At 39.6% G+C, this 14,300-nt stretch overlaps 1 protein-coding gene and 1 pseudogene across 1 annotated transcript; both read left to right on the top strand.

The window, feature by feature from the left end:
- The first annotated feature begins 11,848 nt into the window (after positions 1 to 11,848).
- LOC113595337 (40S ribosomal protein S28-like) lies at positions 11,849 to 12,282 on the top strand. Its single transcript, XM_053204691.1, has one exon. It carries the CDS (start codon positions 11,905 to 11,907, stop codon positions 12,187 to 12,189), a length of 285 nt encoding a protein of 94 aa, XP_053060666.1. The 5' UTR covers positions 11,849 to 11,904; the 3' UTR covers positions 12,190 to 12,282.
- A 1,097-nt stretch (positions 12,283 to 13,379) lies between these two features.
- On the top strand, positions 13,380 to 14,061 carry LOC113595329 (protein phosphatase 1 regulatory subunit 1A-like; annotated as a pseudogene).
- Positions 14,062 to 14,300: the final 239 nt, after the last annotated feature.

Here is a 14,300-nt window from a genome sequence, read left to right on the forward strand (position 1 = left end):
TAACCATTGGGTTTAGCAACTTGAAGATTGTTGGTGACCTTGAGGAGCAGTCTGAGCAGGGTGGAGACAAAGGCCCCCTGGGGTGTCCTGTAGAGTGAGGTAGAGGAGATCACTGGAGAAGATGAGTCTGGCTATCAAGGGAATGATGCTGTCAGGGTTGAACTGGGTTGAAAGAAGACTTTCTTGATGATAATGAACTTAGAGAAGGGAGAGATGCTGGGGCCATTTTTCTGAGTCTGGGTAGTAGTCAGGGTCCTGGGAAACTGAAGAGATTATCACAGGAGTGTGGGCTGACTTACAGGAAATTCTCAGGGGATTGTGAATCATTAGATGCCCACCACAGAAGAAGGACCACCCCCCCCCCCCCCCGAGGAGAAAAATCAGGGGTGGTTTTATGAATCCAAAAGAGAGAGCTTCCTTGATGGAAAAGGATTACCCAAATAAAGCTGAAACAGAGCTTCTGCCAACCCAGGACTCTGCGAGGGGATTGAGGTAAATACCCCAACTTCTTCTTCCTCCTAGGCTTTTATGTCCTGCTGGTGCTTCCCACTGTCTGAACCCAAGCATAAATCAGAATACAAGGAAACCTGGTTGGTGCTGTCCACAGAGATCAGCTCCTGGGCCCCAAGCAAGAAGTTAAAGCATAGATCTGGAAAGGTGAAAGGAAAACATCTGTCATCATGGATGAGAGGAGACTGGTTCTAGTGCAGAAATGGAGGGACTGCACTAGAGGGACAGTCCCTCTATAGTCCCTCTTTTATGTCATGAACCCTTTAACAGTTGAAAGCTATGAACACTTCTCAGTGTTATGTTTTTAAATGCATAAAATTCAGAGAGGTACATGGGGCACCTGGGTGGCTCAGTTGGTTGAGTGTCTGACTTCAGCTCAGGTCATGCTCTCACAGTTTGTGAGTTTGAGCCCCACAAGGGGCTTGCTGCTGTCAGCCTGTCAGTGCAGAGCCTGCTTTGGATCCTCTGTCCCTCTCTCTTTGCCCCTTCTGCACTTGCACTCTCTCAAAAATAATAAACATTAAAAAAAAGTCAGAGTACAAAGAAATCTAATTATTTTGAAACACAGTTACAAAATCATTTTTAAAATCAAATCTGTGATACCTTAATGCATGTGTTTCTATATTAATGCTATAAATAATAACTACTGGTGCAACTAATAACTATCATAATTTCAAAGTAGTGATACATATGTGTATAATATTCTGAAGTAGATGCAAAACTGTTTAGTGGTATAAAAATCCCTATGATGTCTACTTGTGACAAAAACATAGGTATTGCCACTGTGGTTTACTACCTATATTCACAATTGAAGGAAATACTAGATTTCAGTTAAGAGTTATTAGTCATATGAGTTATAGAGTTATATGCAGAAGATGGCCTGGATTATGCAGTTATATGAGTTATATAGAGTTATATGCAGGAGATGGCCTGGATTAAATCCAAAGATCCATTAGAAGGAAAGTAGAGTGTGAAGAGAGAAGTTGACCTGTAGAGAGATATGTGGGAATCTGCAGGGCTCTCTTCTGCTTGTTTTGCATTTCTCAGTAGAGAAAGAGTCAAGTCATGAGCCAAGAAGGAGAATTGGGAAATAACTGTATGAGGTTTGAGAAGGCAGGAGAAGGCATGAGAGGGTCTTCCAGGAAAGTGGGAAAGAGAATGGACCAGACAAATAGCATGTAGATACCAGGCAGAAGCAAAGACCCATGCAAGGTTTGTGGTATGGACGAGTAGGAGACTGGTCAGCAAGGCTATGTTTTCCTCTAGTTGTTTTCAGTTACACAAAGTACAAAGACAGATTGAGGGAAAGCTGGAGTCACCAGAGCAGGGTTTTTGTCAAGCAAGTAAGAAAGAAGGTAGGAAAGGGAGTAGGGAGTGCATAAAGGAAGGACTGTGGTGATAATAACTCATGGAATTTAGTTTGATAATGAGGGAAGAGAGGACTTTGAGGAAATGAGAGACAGTGAAGAAATGGCAGACTCGATGAAGTGAAGGTCCCATAAGGACTCAAAGGACTAAGAGTCAGAGGATGAGAGGGGATGTAGCAGAGAGATAGGAGGTCAGAGAATGGGACTTTAAATATAAGCTTTTGTGGCAGGCAGAATAGCTCCCCCTTCCTAAGATGTTCTGTCCTAATCCCCAGAACCTATAAGTATGTTACCTTATGTGGCAAAAAAGGACTTTGCCCATAGGATTAAGTTAATGGCCTTAAAATGGGAAATTATGCTAGATTATCCAGGTTGGCCAGAGGTACTCACAAAGATTCTTAAAAGTGGATGAGGGAGGCATAAGAAAAAGAGAATCAGGGGCACCTGGGTGGCTCAGTCGGTTGGGCATCCAATTTCGGCTCAGGTCATGATCTTGAAATTTGTGGGTTTGAGCCCAGTGTCGGGCTGTGTGCTGATAGCTCAGAGCCTGGAGCCTGCTTCTGATTCTGTGTCTCCCTTTCTCTCTCTGCTCCTCCCCTGATCATACTCTGTCTCTCTCTTTCTCTCTCTCTCTCTCAAAAATGAATAAACATTAAAAAGAAAAAGAATCAGAGAAAGAGATAGGACAAGAGAGAGATATAACACCGCTGGTTTCAAAGATGGAAGAAAGGAGCCATGAGCCAAGGAATGTGAATGATTCTGGAAGCTGGAAAAGGCAAAGAAAGAGATTCTTCCCTAGAGCTTCCAGAATGAATGCATCCCTGCTGACACCTTGGTTTTGATCCAAAAAGACCCATGTTGGACTTCTGAACTACAGATCTGTAAAATAGTAAGTTTGTGTTGTTTTAAACTACTAAGTGTGTTATAATTTTTTATGACAGTGATAGATAGTTAATACACCTCCTAATCAGTTTCATGCAGGCTTAGACTTTGAGGAATTAAAGTATAACTCAAGATGACAAAGCATAAACAAGAAGAAACAGTAAACAGAAGATAGCTATTTTTCTAGAGAAATTAACTTAGTTGAATATTATTTAAGACTAGTATAACACTTATGTTTGTATGTTTTCCTGCCTACACCTAATATTTCTTTACATTCTTGTTCATGAAATTTTTTTCACTCTCCTCTTTCTTTCTTCATTTCCTTGTTCCTCTTTCCTCTTTCTTTTTTTGCTTTCTTTCTTTCTCTTTCTTTCTTTCTTTCTTTCTCTCCTTTTCTTCTTTCTTTCTTTCTCTCTCTTTTCCTCACCTCTGTAAGTTTTATTGGTCTTTATCTGAATCCCCATTTTTCAGTTTGTTTCCTTTGGAAGTCTCAATTGGAATTTAATAGGAAATTGAAGAGTATGAGTAAATTTGAAAAGTATAATGTACTCTAATATATAAGGTATTATTATTTATGATGATGATGATGATTAATGAAAATTCTCTAAGATTTTCTTGAAATTAATATTCAGGTTTTAAAATATTTAAAATGATATTAAATGCCATCTATTACCACTGATCTAGATTCTCCTATATCTCAATAGTATAGTGAAAGAAGGATACACAGGGTCAGAGACAGGTTATAATGACTTCTGGAGATCTGGTTGAATCATTTACAAACCTTTCTGAGGTAGGACACATTATAGTTATATTCTGAGATCTATAAAAATAATTGGACAGGAAGAGCTACAATATGGATAGATGATTGTGTGTGTGTGTGTGTGTGTGTGTGTGTGTGTGTGTGAATTATTGAGTGACTTTGTAAAGCATTTTTTAAAACTTGATTTTCTTGGTGTGCCTGGGTAGCTCAGTCAGTTAAGCATCTAACTTCAACTCAGGTTACAATCTCATGGTTTGTGAGTTTGAGCCCCGCATTGGGCTGTGTGGACAGCTCAGAGCCTGGAGCCTGCTTTGGGTTCTGTGTCTCCCTCTCTCTCTGCTCTTCCCCTGCTCACACTCTATGTCTGTCTCTGAAAAATAAACATTAAAAGAAAAAAAAAAACCAACAACTTGATTTTCTGTTTTCTTCAATTTAGCATCCTTTTGCATGTCTAATTTAGTATTCTTTAGTATTCTAATAGTAATTCTATTTTATTAGAACATTTTCAATTTAATACCTGCTCAAGTGTATTTAAAGATTTTTTCTCTCTATTTTTTTTCTTTGTCATATTTATATGTGGATTTGGGAGATTCCTTTTTAAGTAATGCTTACTTTCAACTTAAGGTGATCTTTATATCAATATCATTCTCTAAAAATAAATGTACTGATGTTCACATATGTATACATTCAGTATTTTATTTAATATGACATTCAAGTTCAGATTTTTGGAAAGAATGTGTTATTTATTTTTTAAATTAAAAAAGTTTTTTTTAATGTTTATTCATTTATTTTTGACAGAGAGAGAGAGAATGTGAGGGGGGGAGGGGCAGAGAGAGGCACACAGAATCCCAAGCAGTCTCCAGGCTCTGAGCTGTCAGCTTGGGTCTTGAACCCACAAACTGGGAAATCCCGACCTAAGCCGAAGTCAAATGCTCAACAGACTGAGCCACCCAGGTGCCCCTATTTACTTGTTTATTTATTTAAATGTTTATTTACTTTTGAGAGAGGGAAAGCACAAGTGGGAAGGGGGGAGGGACACAGAGAGCTGGAGACAGAGGATCCAAAGTAGGAACTGTGCTGACAGCAGTAGCCAGACATGGTGCCCAAACTCACAAACAGGAGATCATGACCTGAGAGGAAGTTGGATGCTCAACTGACTGAGCCACCCAGGCACCCCTGGAAAGAACATTTTATGAAAAGGAAGTTTTTTAGAAATATACTTTACAACTGGTCTCCCTTAAAAAATTTTTTTCAGGTTCTGTTATTGTGAAGGCAAGTTGTTTTCATGTTTTGTGTTGCTTTAAAAATACTGAAAACATATATTCACAGCTGTTCAATCTCCTTTTGAACAAACGCCCAGCAAAGAAAACCACTAGAAGGTATTATATACCACAAAACCTAAATGTATAAAAGCAAACTCCCTGAAAAGAAGGCTCTTGGGCCACAACTCTAAGGCCATATCCTTAACAGTATTTATAAAATATAAAAAATAGTTTTTGAGTATGTATTTGACTGTCAAACAACTATAAATAGGATTATTACTTGCCTAAGGCTCAGTAACTTCAGTGTATCTCATGATGTCCCCCCAAAAAGTTACACAATATTAGATTTAATTGAATCAAGATGTTCATTTAAGTTGAAATTACATGTAAAACATAGTACACAAATAACTATTCACATCATTTTCTGAAACTCTATTCCTGTTGCAGTGAATGGGGATCACTTACAGAACAATCTTAAAAGGGTTCTTTTTGTTTTTCTGTTTTAAAGTACCAAGAATTTGTAATCAATATTCTGCAAGCACAAACAAGAACTCTTAAAATAACAGTATATTGATGGAGGTGAGAGCCTCCCATCTCAGAAGAAAAGCCAAAGTCAACCCCCAGACCCATCATGATCTGGCTCCCTCTTCTAACTCCCCCCAGCTCATCTCCTATTTCTCCCCTCACTCCCTCCACCAGCATCATCTGTACCCTAGCCACACTGGTGTACTTATTATACTTTGACACATTAGCATACTCCTGCCTCCAAGAGTATATTTCCATGGGCTGGCTGTTGTGCTCTCTCTTTAAGAGCAAAGACTTAGTTTCCTTTCATCCTCCTGGCTCTCCCATGAGCCCAGTGAATTCTAAAGTTCTAGGTTTTAAGCCCTGTTAATTGTAAGAATTTGCAAAATTCAGCCTCTCTGGTTTTCAAAGCCAAATGCTGTTCCCTCTGCCTGGAATACTCTTCCCAGATAGCCACCTGACTCACTCAATCACTGCCTTTAGATCTTCACCCAAAAATCACAATTTCAATAAAGTCTTCCTGGGTCTTTCATTTCAATTAACTTCTCCCTAAAATTTCATATCCCCTTCCCTACTTTATTTTTATCCTTAGAACTTATTACTATTTAGCATACTACATAGTTTAATTGTTTACCTGGATTTGATCTCCCACTAGAATGTAAGCTCCATGAGAACAGTGATTTTGGCTGGATTTTTGTTTTCCACTGTTGTATCTGTAGGCCTTTGCAACAGAGACTGACATAGGGGATCCTTAATTAAGTGAAGGAATGAATTAGTATTAGTCTTTTATTTAGAATGAAATATGATATATGAAATATAATTAGCTTAAAAATCATAAAGCCAAGTGGAGAATATTAAGGGGGCTATCTATACATTCTTACTATATGCCAAGAGTTAAGTGATAGAGAATGTATGTTTTATATTTGTATCAGTTAGAGTTCAATCAGGAGACAGAAACCATAAAGAAATCTGAACGGGGAAACTGTAATACCAAGAATTATAGGGGTGTCTGGGTGACTCAGTTGGTTGAGTGTCTGACTATTGATTTTGGCTCAGGTCATGATCCCAGGGTCGTGGGATAGAGCCCCCTGTTGGTTCGGTGCTGAACATGGAGCCTGCTTAAGACTCTCTCTCTAGGGTCTCCTGGGTGGCTCAATTGGGTAAGTGTCCGACTCTTGATTTTGGCTCCGGTCATGATCTCACGGTTCCTGAGTTCGAGTCTCACATTGGGTTCTGCACTGATAGTATGCAGCCTGTTTGGGATTCTACTCTTTCTCCCTCTCTCTCTGCCCCTACCCTGCTTGTGCTCTCTCTCTCTCTCCTCTCTCAAAATAAATAAACTTAAAAAAAATGATCTCTCTCTAAAAAAAATAAAAGATTCTCTCTCTTCCTCTGCCCCCTCTCCCACTTGTGAGTGTGAGTGCACACACACTCTCTCTCTCTCAAAAAATATTTTTTTAAAAAACATATATAAAGACCCATAACAAAGAATTATTAACCACAACACGGGAGTGGAACAACAAGTGAGTGACCAGTGGAAACTAAATATACAAGGAGATATAAGCAGATAAATGGAGCTGTCACAATCCCTATGACTGAGATAGAGGACCTGAGGAAAAGCCCCCCAGAAAACCAGACCTTGCTGGAGAGAATGAATTCTATGGTTCCTGGGTGTCAGAGAAGTCACTGTGGTGTAGTGTTGGTGGAACTTGCTAGAAAGCACCCTGCCTAGGGAACCTGTTCAAAAAGAGATGTCTTGTGGAAGACCCTCCATGGCAAAATCATCTGAGGTGGTTGCCAGGAAAAGCTGGAGCTGCTGACCCGTTGTAGAAGCTGGATGCTGAAGAAGCCTTGTGCAATGCAGAAACTTGCTGAGCAAGCACACTGCAACCAGAATGGAAAGCTCCTTCCTTCCATCTCTCCAGTGCCCTCTACTGACATAGCTTAATAATCTGCACTACACATAAAGGATACATTTTATTTTTAATTTATTTTTATTTTTTTTTTTAACGTTTTACTTATTTTTGAGACAGGGAGAGACAGAGCATGAACAGGGGATGGTCAGAGAGAGGGAGACACAGAATCTGAAACAGGCTCCAGGCTCTGAGCTGTCAGCACAGAGCCCGACGCGGGGCTCGAACTCACGGACCGTGAGATCATGACCTGAGCTGAAGTCGGCTGCTTAACCGACTGAGCCACCCAGGCGCCCCAAAGGATACATTTTAAAGGACTCATTTTCAGAGGCAAATAAGATAGTATTTGGAGCTGAGAAGCAATAAGTAGAACACTGGCACATTTTCTATCTTCAAGAGTTATCATGGGGGACCCGCCTGGGTGGCTCAATTTGTTGAGCATCTAATTCTTGATTTTGGCTCAGGTCATGATCCCAGGGTCGTAGAATTGAGCCCTGTGTTGGGCTCTGCGCTGAGTATGGAGCCTGCTTAAGATTCTCTCTCTCTCTCTCTCTCTCTCTCTCTCTCTCTCTCTCTCCCTCTGCCCCCTTCCCCTGCTCACACTCTCTCTCTTTCTCCTAAAAAGAAAAAAGTTATTATGGGGACTTCCTAGGAAGATGGAGGAGTAGGAAGACCTTAAGCTCACTTCATACTAATGATACTAGATAACACATCAGTGTAAATAACCTAGAAAAGAACCCAGGGACATAGTCGGTTAAGAATCCGACTTCAGCTTAGGTCACGATCTCATGGTTCATGGGCTCAAGCCCCGTGTTTGGCTCTGTGCTGACAGCCCAGAACCTAGAGACTGCTTTAGATTCTGTATCTCCCTCTCTCTGTGTTCCTCCCCAACCTGTGCTCTGTCTCTCTGTCTCTCAAAAATAAGTATTTTAAAAAATTATAAAGAAAACAACCCAAAGACTAGTAAAATAGACAATCCCTAGCTAAATGTAGAGAAGAAGCCACATTGAAGAGGGCAGGAAGGGCAGAGAAAGGGTGGGGAGCTAAACAGACCTGTGGGACTGTCTGTGGGGGAGAGTGAGCCGTGGTGCAGAGAGGGAAGGAAACAGACTCTAACATCAGGGAGTCCACACAGGGAACATGAATCTCCATAACATTTGACTTTGAAAACCAGAGGGACTGAATTTTTCAAGTTCTTACAATCAGCAAGGTTTAAAACCTGGAACTTTAAAAATCACTGCGGGGCACCTGGGTGGCTGAGTCAGTTAAGTGTCTGACTGTTGATTTTGGTTCAGGTCATGATCTCACTCAATTGTGAAATCAAGCGTGCATCAGGCTCAGCGCTGACAACACAGAGGCTGCTTGGGATTCTCTCTCTCCCTCTCTCTCTGCCCCTCCCCACTCATGTTCTCGCTCAAAATAAATAAATAAACATTAAAAAAAAAATTTTTTTTTTTTAAATCACTGGGTGCATGGGAGAGCCAGCAGTATGAAAGGAAGCTGAGTTTTTGCTCTTACAGAGAGAGCACAACAACCAGTCCATGGAGATATAACATGGAAGCAGCACTTTGAAAAATGCCTGGGGTATACATGAAGAAGATGTATTGTCTAATCTCAGAGCCTGTGCTAGATGGACAGGGATCATTGGAAAACTTCTCCAGAAACAAAGGAGCTGGCAGGTGCCATTTACCTTCTCTGCCTCCCTCCTTCCCCCCCCCCACCCCCCCCCCCCCATAAACACATGGATACCTGCAGGAACCAATCTGGTTCCAACACTCCCTACCTAACTTACTAACAGTGAGCCCTACATCCTGCATTTTCCTATGGACCCACCCCCTCCAACCTGGTCTACCTCTATCCCTGGCAGCTGCAGGTTCCCTCCCACTAGAACCTATGGTGCTGACACCACACACCCTGCACTCTCATTGAACTTAAGTCCAGTGCTACCACATCTCTGGCAAATGCTTAGTCTGACTCAGCTTAAGCCCAAGGTGGCCCCAGAATGGCCCACTAAAAACATAGGGAACAAACCTTGCCCACAACAGGCAAAGAGAGCCACTACAGGACCTCTTTCTTAATAAGTCCAGTACTTTCAAGAGCAGGAGATGTAGCTGACTTTCCTAACACATAGAAACACAGAGATTTAGATAAAATGAGGAGACAAAGGACTATGTCCCAAATGAAAGAAGAGGACAAGCACAGCAAGAGGCCTAAATGGCACAGAAGATAAGTAATGTGACTGATAGAGAATTGAAAGTAATGATCATAAAGATACTCACTGGACTTGAGAAAAGACCCTGAACAAGACATAGAAAATAAGCAAACAAAAAATCAAAGATGAAGAACTCTTAACTCAAAAATACACTAGATGGAATAAATAGCAGATTAGAGGAAGCAGAAGAACAGATCAGTGACCTGAAAGAGTAGTGGAAATCAATCAAGATGAACAGAAGGGAAATAGACTAAGGAACTTCAGTGACCATCAAGCATAATAACATTCACATTACAGGGATCCCAGAAGAAAAAAGGAGAAAAAAGGATACAGCAAATTTAGTTGAAGAAATAATAGCTGAAAACTTCCCAACCCAAGGAGGTCCATAACAAGACACACAGTAGTTAAAATAGCAAAAAGTAGTGATGATGAGAGAATTTTAACAGCAGCAAGAGAAAAGAAAACAGTTACATATGAGTGAAACCACATAAGGCTTTAAGCTGATTTTTCAGCAGAAACTTTGCAGGCCAGCATATTAAAAGTGCTGAAAGAGGGGCGCCTGGGTGGCACAGTCGGTTGAGCGTCCGACTTCAGCCAGGTCACGATCTCACGGTCCGTGGGTTCGAGCCCCGCGTAGGGCTCTGGGCTGATGGCTCAGAGCCTGGAGCCTGTTTCTGATTCTGTGTCTCCCTCTCTCTCTGCCCCTCCCTCGTTCATGCTCTGTCTCTCTCTGTCCCAAAAATAAATAAACGTTGAAAAAAATTTTTTTTTTTTAAATTTAAAAAAAAAAAAAAAAAGTGCTGAAAGAATAACACCTGCAGCCAACAATGCTCTATCCAGCAAGGAAACCATTCAGGAAAGAAGGAGAGATAAAGAGTTTCCCAGATGAACAAAAGTTAAAGGAAATCATGACCAGTATAGCAGCCCTACAAGAAATGTTAAAGGGGACTCTTCGAGTGCAAAAGAAAGACCAAAAGTAGGAGTGAGAAAAGTGGGAAGCACAAAAACAATTAGATTAAGTATATCTCTAAAAATGAGTCAAGAGACTTACAAAATAAAAGGATGTAAAATATGACACCATATACCTAAAATGTGGCAAGGAGAGGAGTAAAGATTGGGTTCGGACATGAGCAACCATCAACTTAATATAGATTAAGTTGCTATGTGTTATATGCATAACATATCATATATAAACCTAACGGTAACCAAAACCCAAAAACCAGTAATAGATATGCACAAATATAAAGAGAAAGAAATCCAAGTATATGACTGAAGAAAGCCAATAAACTGTGCGAGACAGAGAAGAAAAAACTACAAAACAGAAAAACTACAGAACAACCATAAAACAAGTAACAAAATGATACAACTACATACCTATCAACGATTACTTTGAATGTAAATGGACTAAAAGCTCCAATCAAAAGACATTGGGTGATGGGATGGATAAAAAAAAAAAAAAAACAATCAAAAAGACCCATCTATATGCTACCTATAAGAGACTCATTTCAGACCTAAAGACAAGTGTAGATTAAAAGTGAAAGGATGGAAAACCATTTATCACGCAAATGGAAGTGGAACAAAAGCTGGGGTAACAATATTTGTACCAAACTAAATAGACTTTAAAACAAAGACTGTAATAAGAGACAAAAAAGGACACTATATAATCATAAAGGGAATGATCCAACAAAACAACAATCCAACAATTACAACAAAAGATGTAACAATTGTAAATATTTATGCAACCAATATGGGAGCACCCAAATACATAAAGCAGCTAATAATAAACATAAAGAAAATAATCAATAGTAATACAAAAATAATAGGGGCCTTTAACACTCCAAAGATCATCCAAACAGTAAATCAACAAGGAAATAGTGGCTTGAATGACAAATGGGACCAGATGGATCTAGCAGATATATTCAGAATATTCCATGCTAAAACAGCAGAATATATACTCTTTTCAAGTGCACATGGAACATTTTCCAGAATAGATCACATGTTTAGGCCAAAACCAAGTCTCAACAAATTCAAACAGATTGAAGTCATACTATGCATCTTTTCTGGCCACAACACTTTGAAACTAGAAATTAACTCATAAGAAAAAATGTGTAAAGAACACAAATGCATGGAGGTTAAACAACATGCTACTGAACAATGAATGGATCAACTAAGAAATCAAAGAGGAAATCACAAAATACATGGAGACCAAAGAAAATGAAAACACAAAGGTCTAAAACCTTTTGGATGTAGCAAAAGCAGTTCCAAGAGGGAAGTTTATACCAATACAGGTCTACCTCAAAAGCAAGAAAAATCTCAAATAAACAACTCATCCTTCATATAAAGAGGCTAGAAAAAGAAGAACAAACAGTCCAGAACCAGTAGAAGGAAGGAAATAATTAGGAAATAATCTAAAAGATTAGTGCAAAAATACAAGAATTAGAAACTAAAAAAAGAAAACCAATAGAAGAGATCAATGAAACCAGGAGCTGGTTTTTTGAAAAAATCAACAAAATTGAGCTCTCCACCCAACGGCCACCCTGCCACCATCATGGACACAAGCTGTGTGCAGCCCTTCAAGCTGGCCAGGGTCACCAAGGTGCTGGGCAGGACCGGTTCTCAGGGTCAGTGCACACAGGTGTGTGTGGAGTTCATGGACTACATGAGCTACTCTATCTTCTGCAATTTGAAAGGCCCCAAGCATGAGGGCAACATTCTCACCCTTTTGGAGTCACAGCAAGAAGCTCGGAGGTTGTGCTGAACTTGTGGCTAGGTCCTTGATGTGTGGATCAACCATTCAGCTCACAGGGATGATCTGTAATTGTTAATAAAGTATTTATACTGTATGTTTAAAAAAAAAAGCAAAGAAAAGATCAACAAAATTGATAGACCTTTAGCCATGCTCATAAAAGAGAGAGAGAAAGAGAGAGAGAGAGAGAGAGAGAGAGAGAGAGAGAGAGAGAGAAGACCCAAATAAACAAAATCAGATATGAAGGAGGAGAAATAATAACTAACACCACATAAATACAAAGGAATATAAGAGAATATTATGGAAAGTTATATGCTAACAAATTGGACAACCTAGAAGAAATGGATACATTCCTAGAAACATATAATCTCCCAAAACTGAATCAGGAAGAAACGGAAAATTTGAACAGACCAACTACAAGCAATGAAATTGAATCAGTAATTTAGAAACTCCCAACAAACAAAAGTCCAAGGTCAAATGGTTTCACAGGTAAACTCTACCAAACTATTAAAGGAGAGTTAATACCTATTCTTCTCAAATGATTCCAAAAAATAGAAGAAAAAGGAAAGCTTCCAAATTCATTCTATGAGGCCAGCATTACCCTGATTCCAAAATCAGATAAAGACACACACACACACACACACACACACACACACACACACACACACACACAGAACTACAGGCCAATATCTATGATGAACATAGATGCAAAATTCCTCAACAAAATACTAGCAAAGCAAATCCAACAATACATTAAAATAACCATTCACCAGGATCAAGTGGGATTTACTCCTGGGATGCAAGCGTGGTTCAATATGAACAAATCAATCAACGTGATACATCACATCAACAAGAGGAGGATAAAAACCACATGATAATTTTAATAGATGCAGAAAAAGCATTTAACAAGAAGCAAATTATTCTCTAAGCTTACTTTTTTAAAAAAATTACTTTTTTTTTTACTAACAATTTAATATGCCCTAGAAAGGATCTTAGTTCCATTATTTGAATAGTTTGTCTTTTGGTAAGAAATTGGATTTTATAAGAGATACAAGATGATATTTTATATATTAAGCCTAATATATATATTTTTATTTTTAATATAAAACTGTCAACAAACGATGTTGAGTTGAGGTTTGGTAGGATAGCATCGAAAGTTCTGTTCTAGGGGCTGGGGCTGGGCTGGAGCTAAGAGGGAGAGCACCTGCCCCAGCTCTGAGCCCCACCCATGGTGCAAGACAACAACTCCTGGAAGATCCAGTTCATAGTCCTGCTGCTAGAGTTGCCCATTGACCCTAAGCTGGTAGAGCAGATTCTCAGGCACTGCCCCACCCCTGCCACCCTCATGCTGACCAGTGACCAGTCATCCCCAGAGATAGATGAAGACTGGACCCCCAACCTTCCTCTCAAGTCCATTTTGGCCATCTCTCCACAGCATTGGAAGAAGGTGAGGAGGACCACACCCACAATGAAAAATCCATCCCTAAAACTCAGGAGAGGGGCAGAGAGAAACCCATCACAGAGGAACCCTCAACCCATATATCACCATTGGAGTCCCAGAGAGCCAACTTGATCTCAGAGTGAAGAAGGTATTCCAGAATCAAGGCTGCAGTTGGGAATGCAGACACTGGATTTGTTTCTTTTTCTTCACTTTTGGGAAAAATCTTATTTTTAAAAAGTGATAAATTTGGTGCTAAAAACAACAACAAAACCAACCAAACAACAACGAAAAGTTCTGTTCTGATCATGGAAATCTTGAATTACAGAAACACAAGTATGGGGTTCTCCTCTGTGGGGTAGGGTTATGAAGTTGTTACAACAGTATTTGGTTATATACAGAGAAAATAATGATAATTCATAATTAGTTAATAAGTAAAAAATATGGAGTGGTTTCTGCTAGCCACAGTGATTTATCATGTGTAGCAACATAGACTTAAAGTCTAATATGAGATCTGAGGCTAGTTTGACGTATTTGTTGAAGCTTGTAATTGCTCTGGGACAAGGAGGTGTATTTATTTTGTTTCTCTACTGCCCTCCCCCAACAACTCCATCCACCTGCTCCATATTTTACTTTTTTTTTTAAATGTTGATTTATTTTTGAAAGACAGCGAGAGACAGAGCAC

This window comes from Acinonyx jubatus, chromosome C1 (assembly GCF_027475565.1).
Source record: "Acinonyx jubatus isolate Ajub_Pintada_27869175 chromosome C1, VMU_Ajub_asm_v1.0, whole genome shotgun sequence".
NCBI lineage: Eukaryota > Metazoa > Chordata > Mammalia > Carnivora > Felidae > Acinonyx > Acinonyx jubatus.

Bases quoted from the DNA above. Each gene is read 5' to 3' on its own strand.
- LOC113595337 (XM_053204691.1), top strand. From the start codon at position 11,905: ATGAAACCAGGAGCTGGTTTTTTGAAAAAATCAACAAAATTGAGCTCT.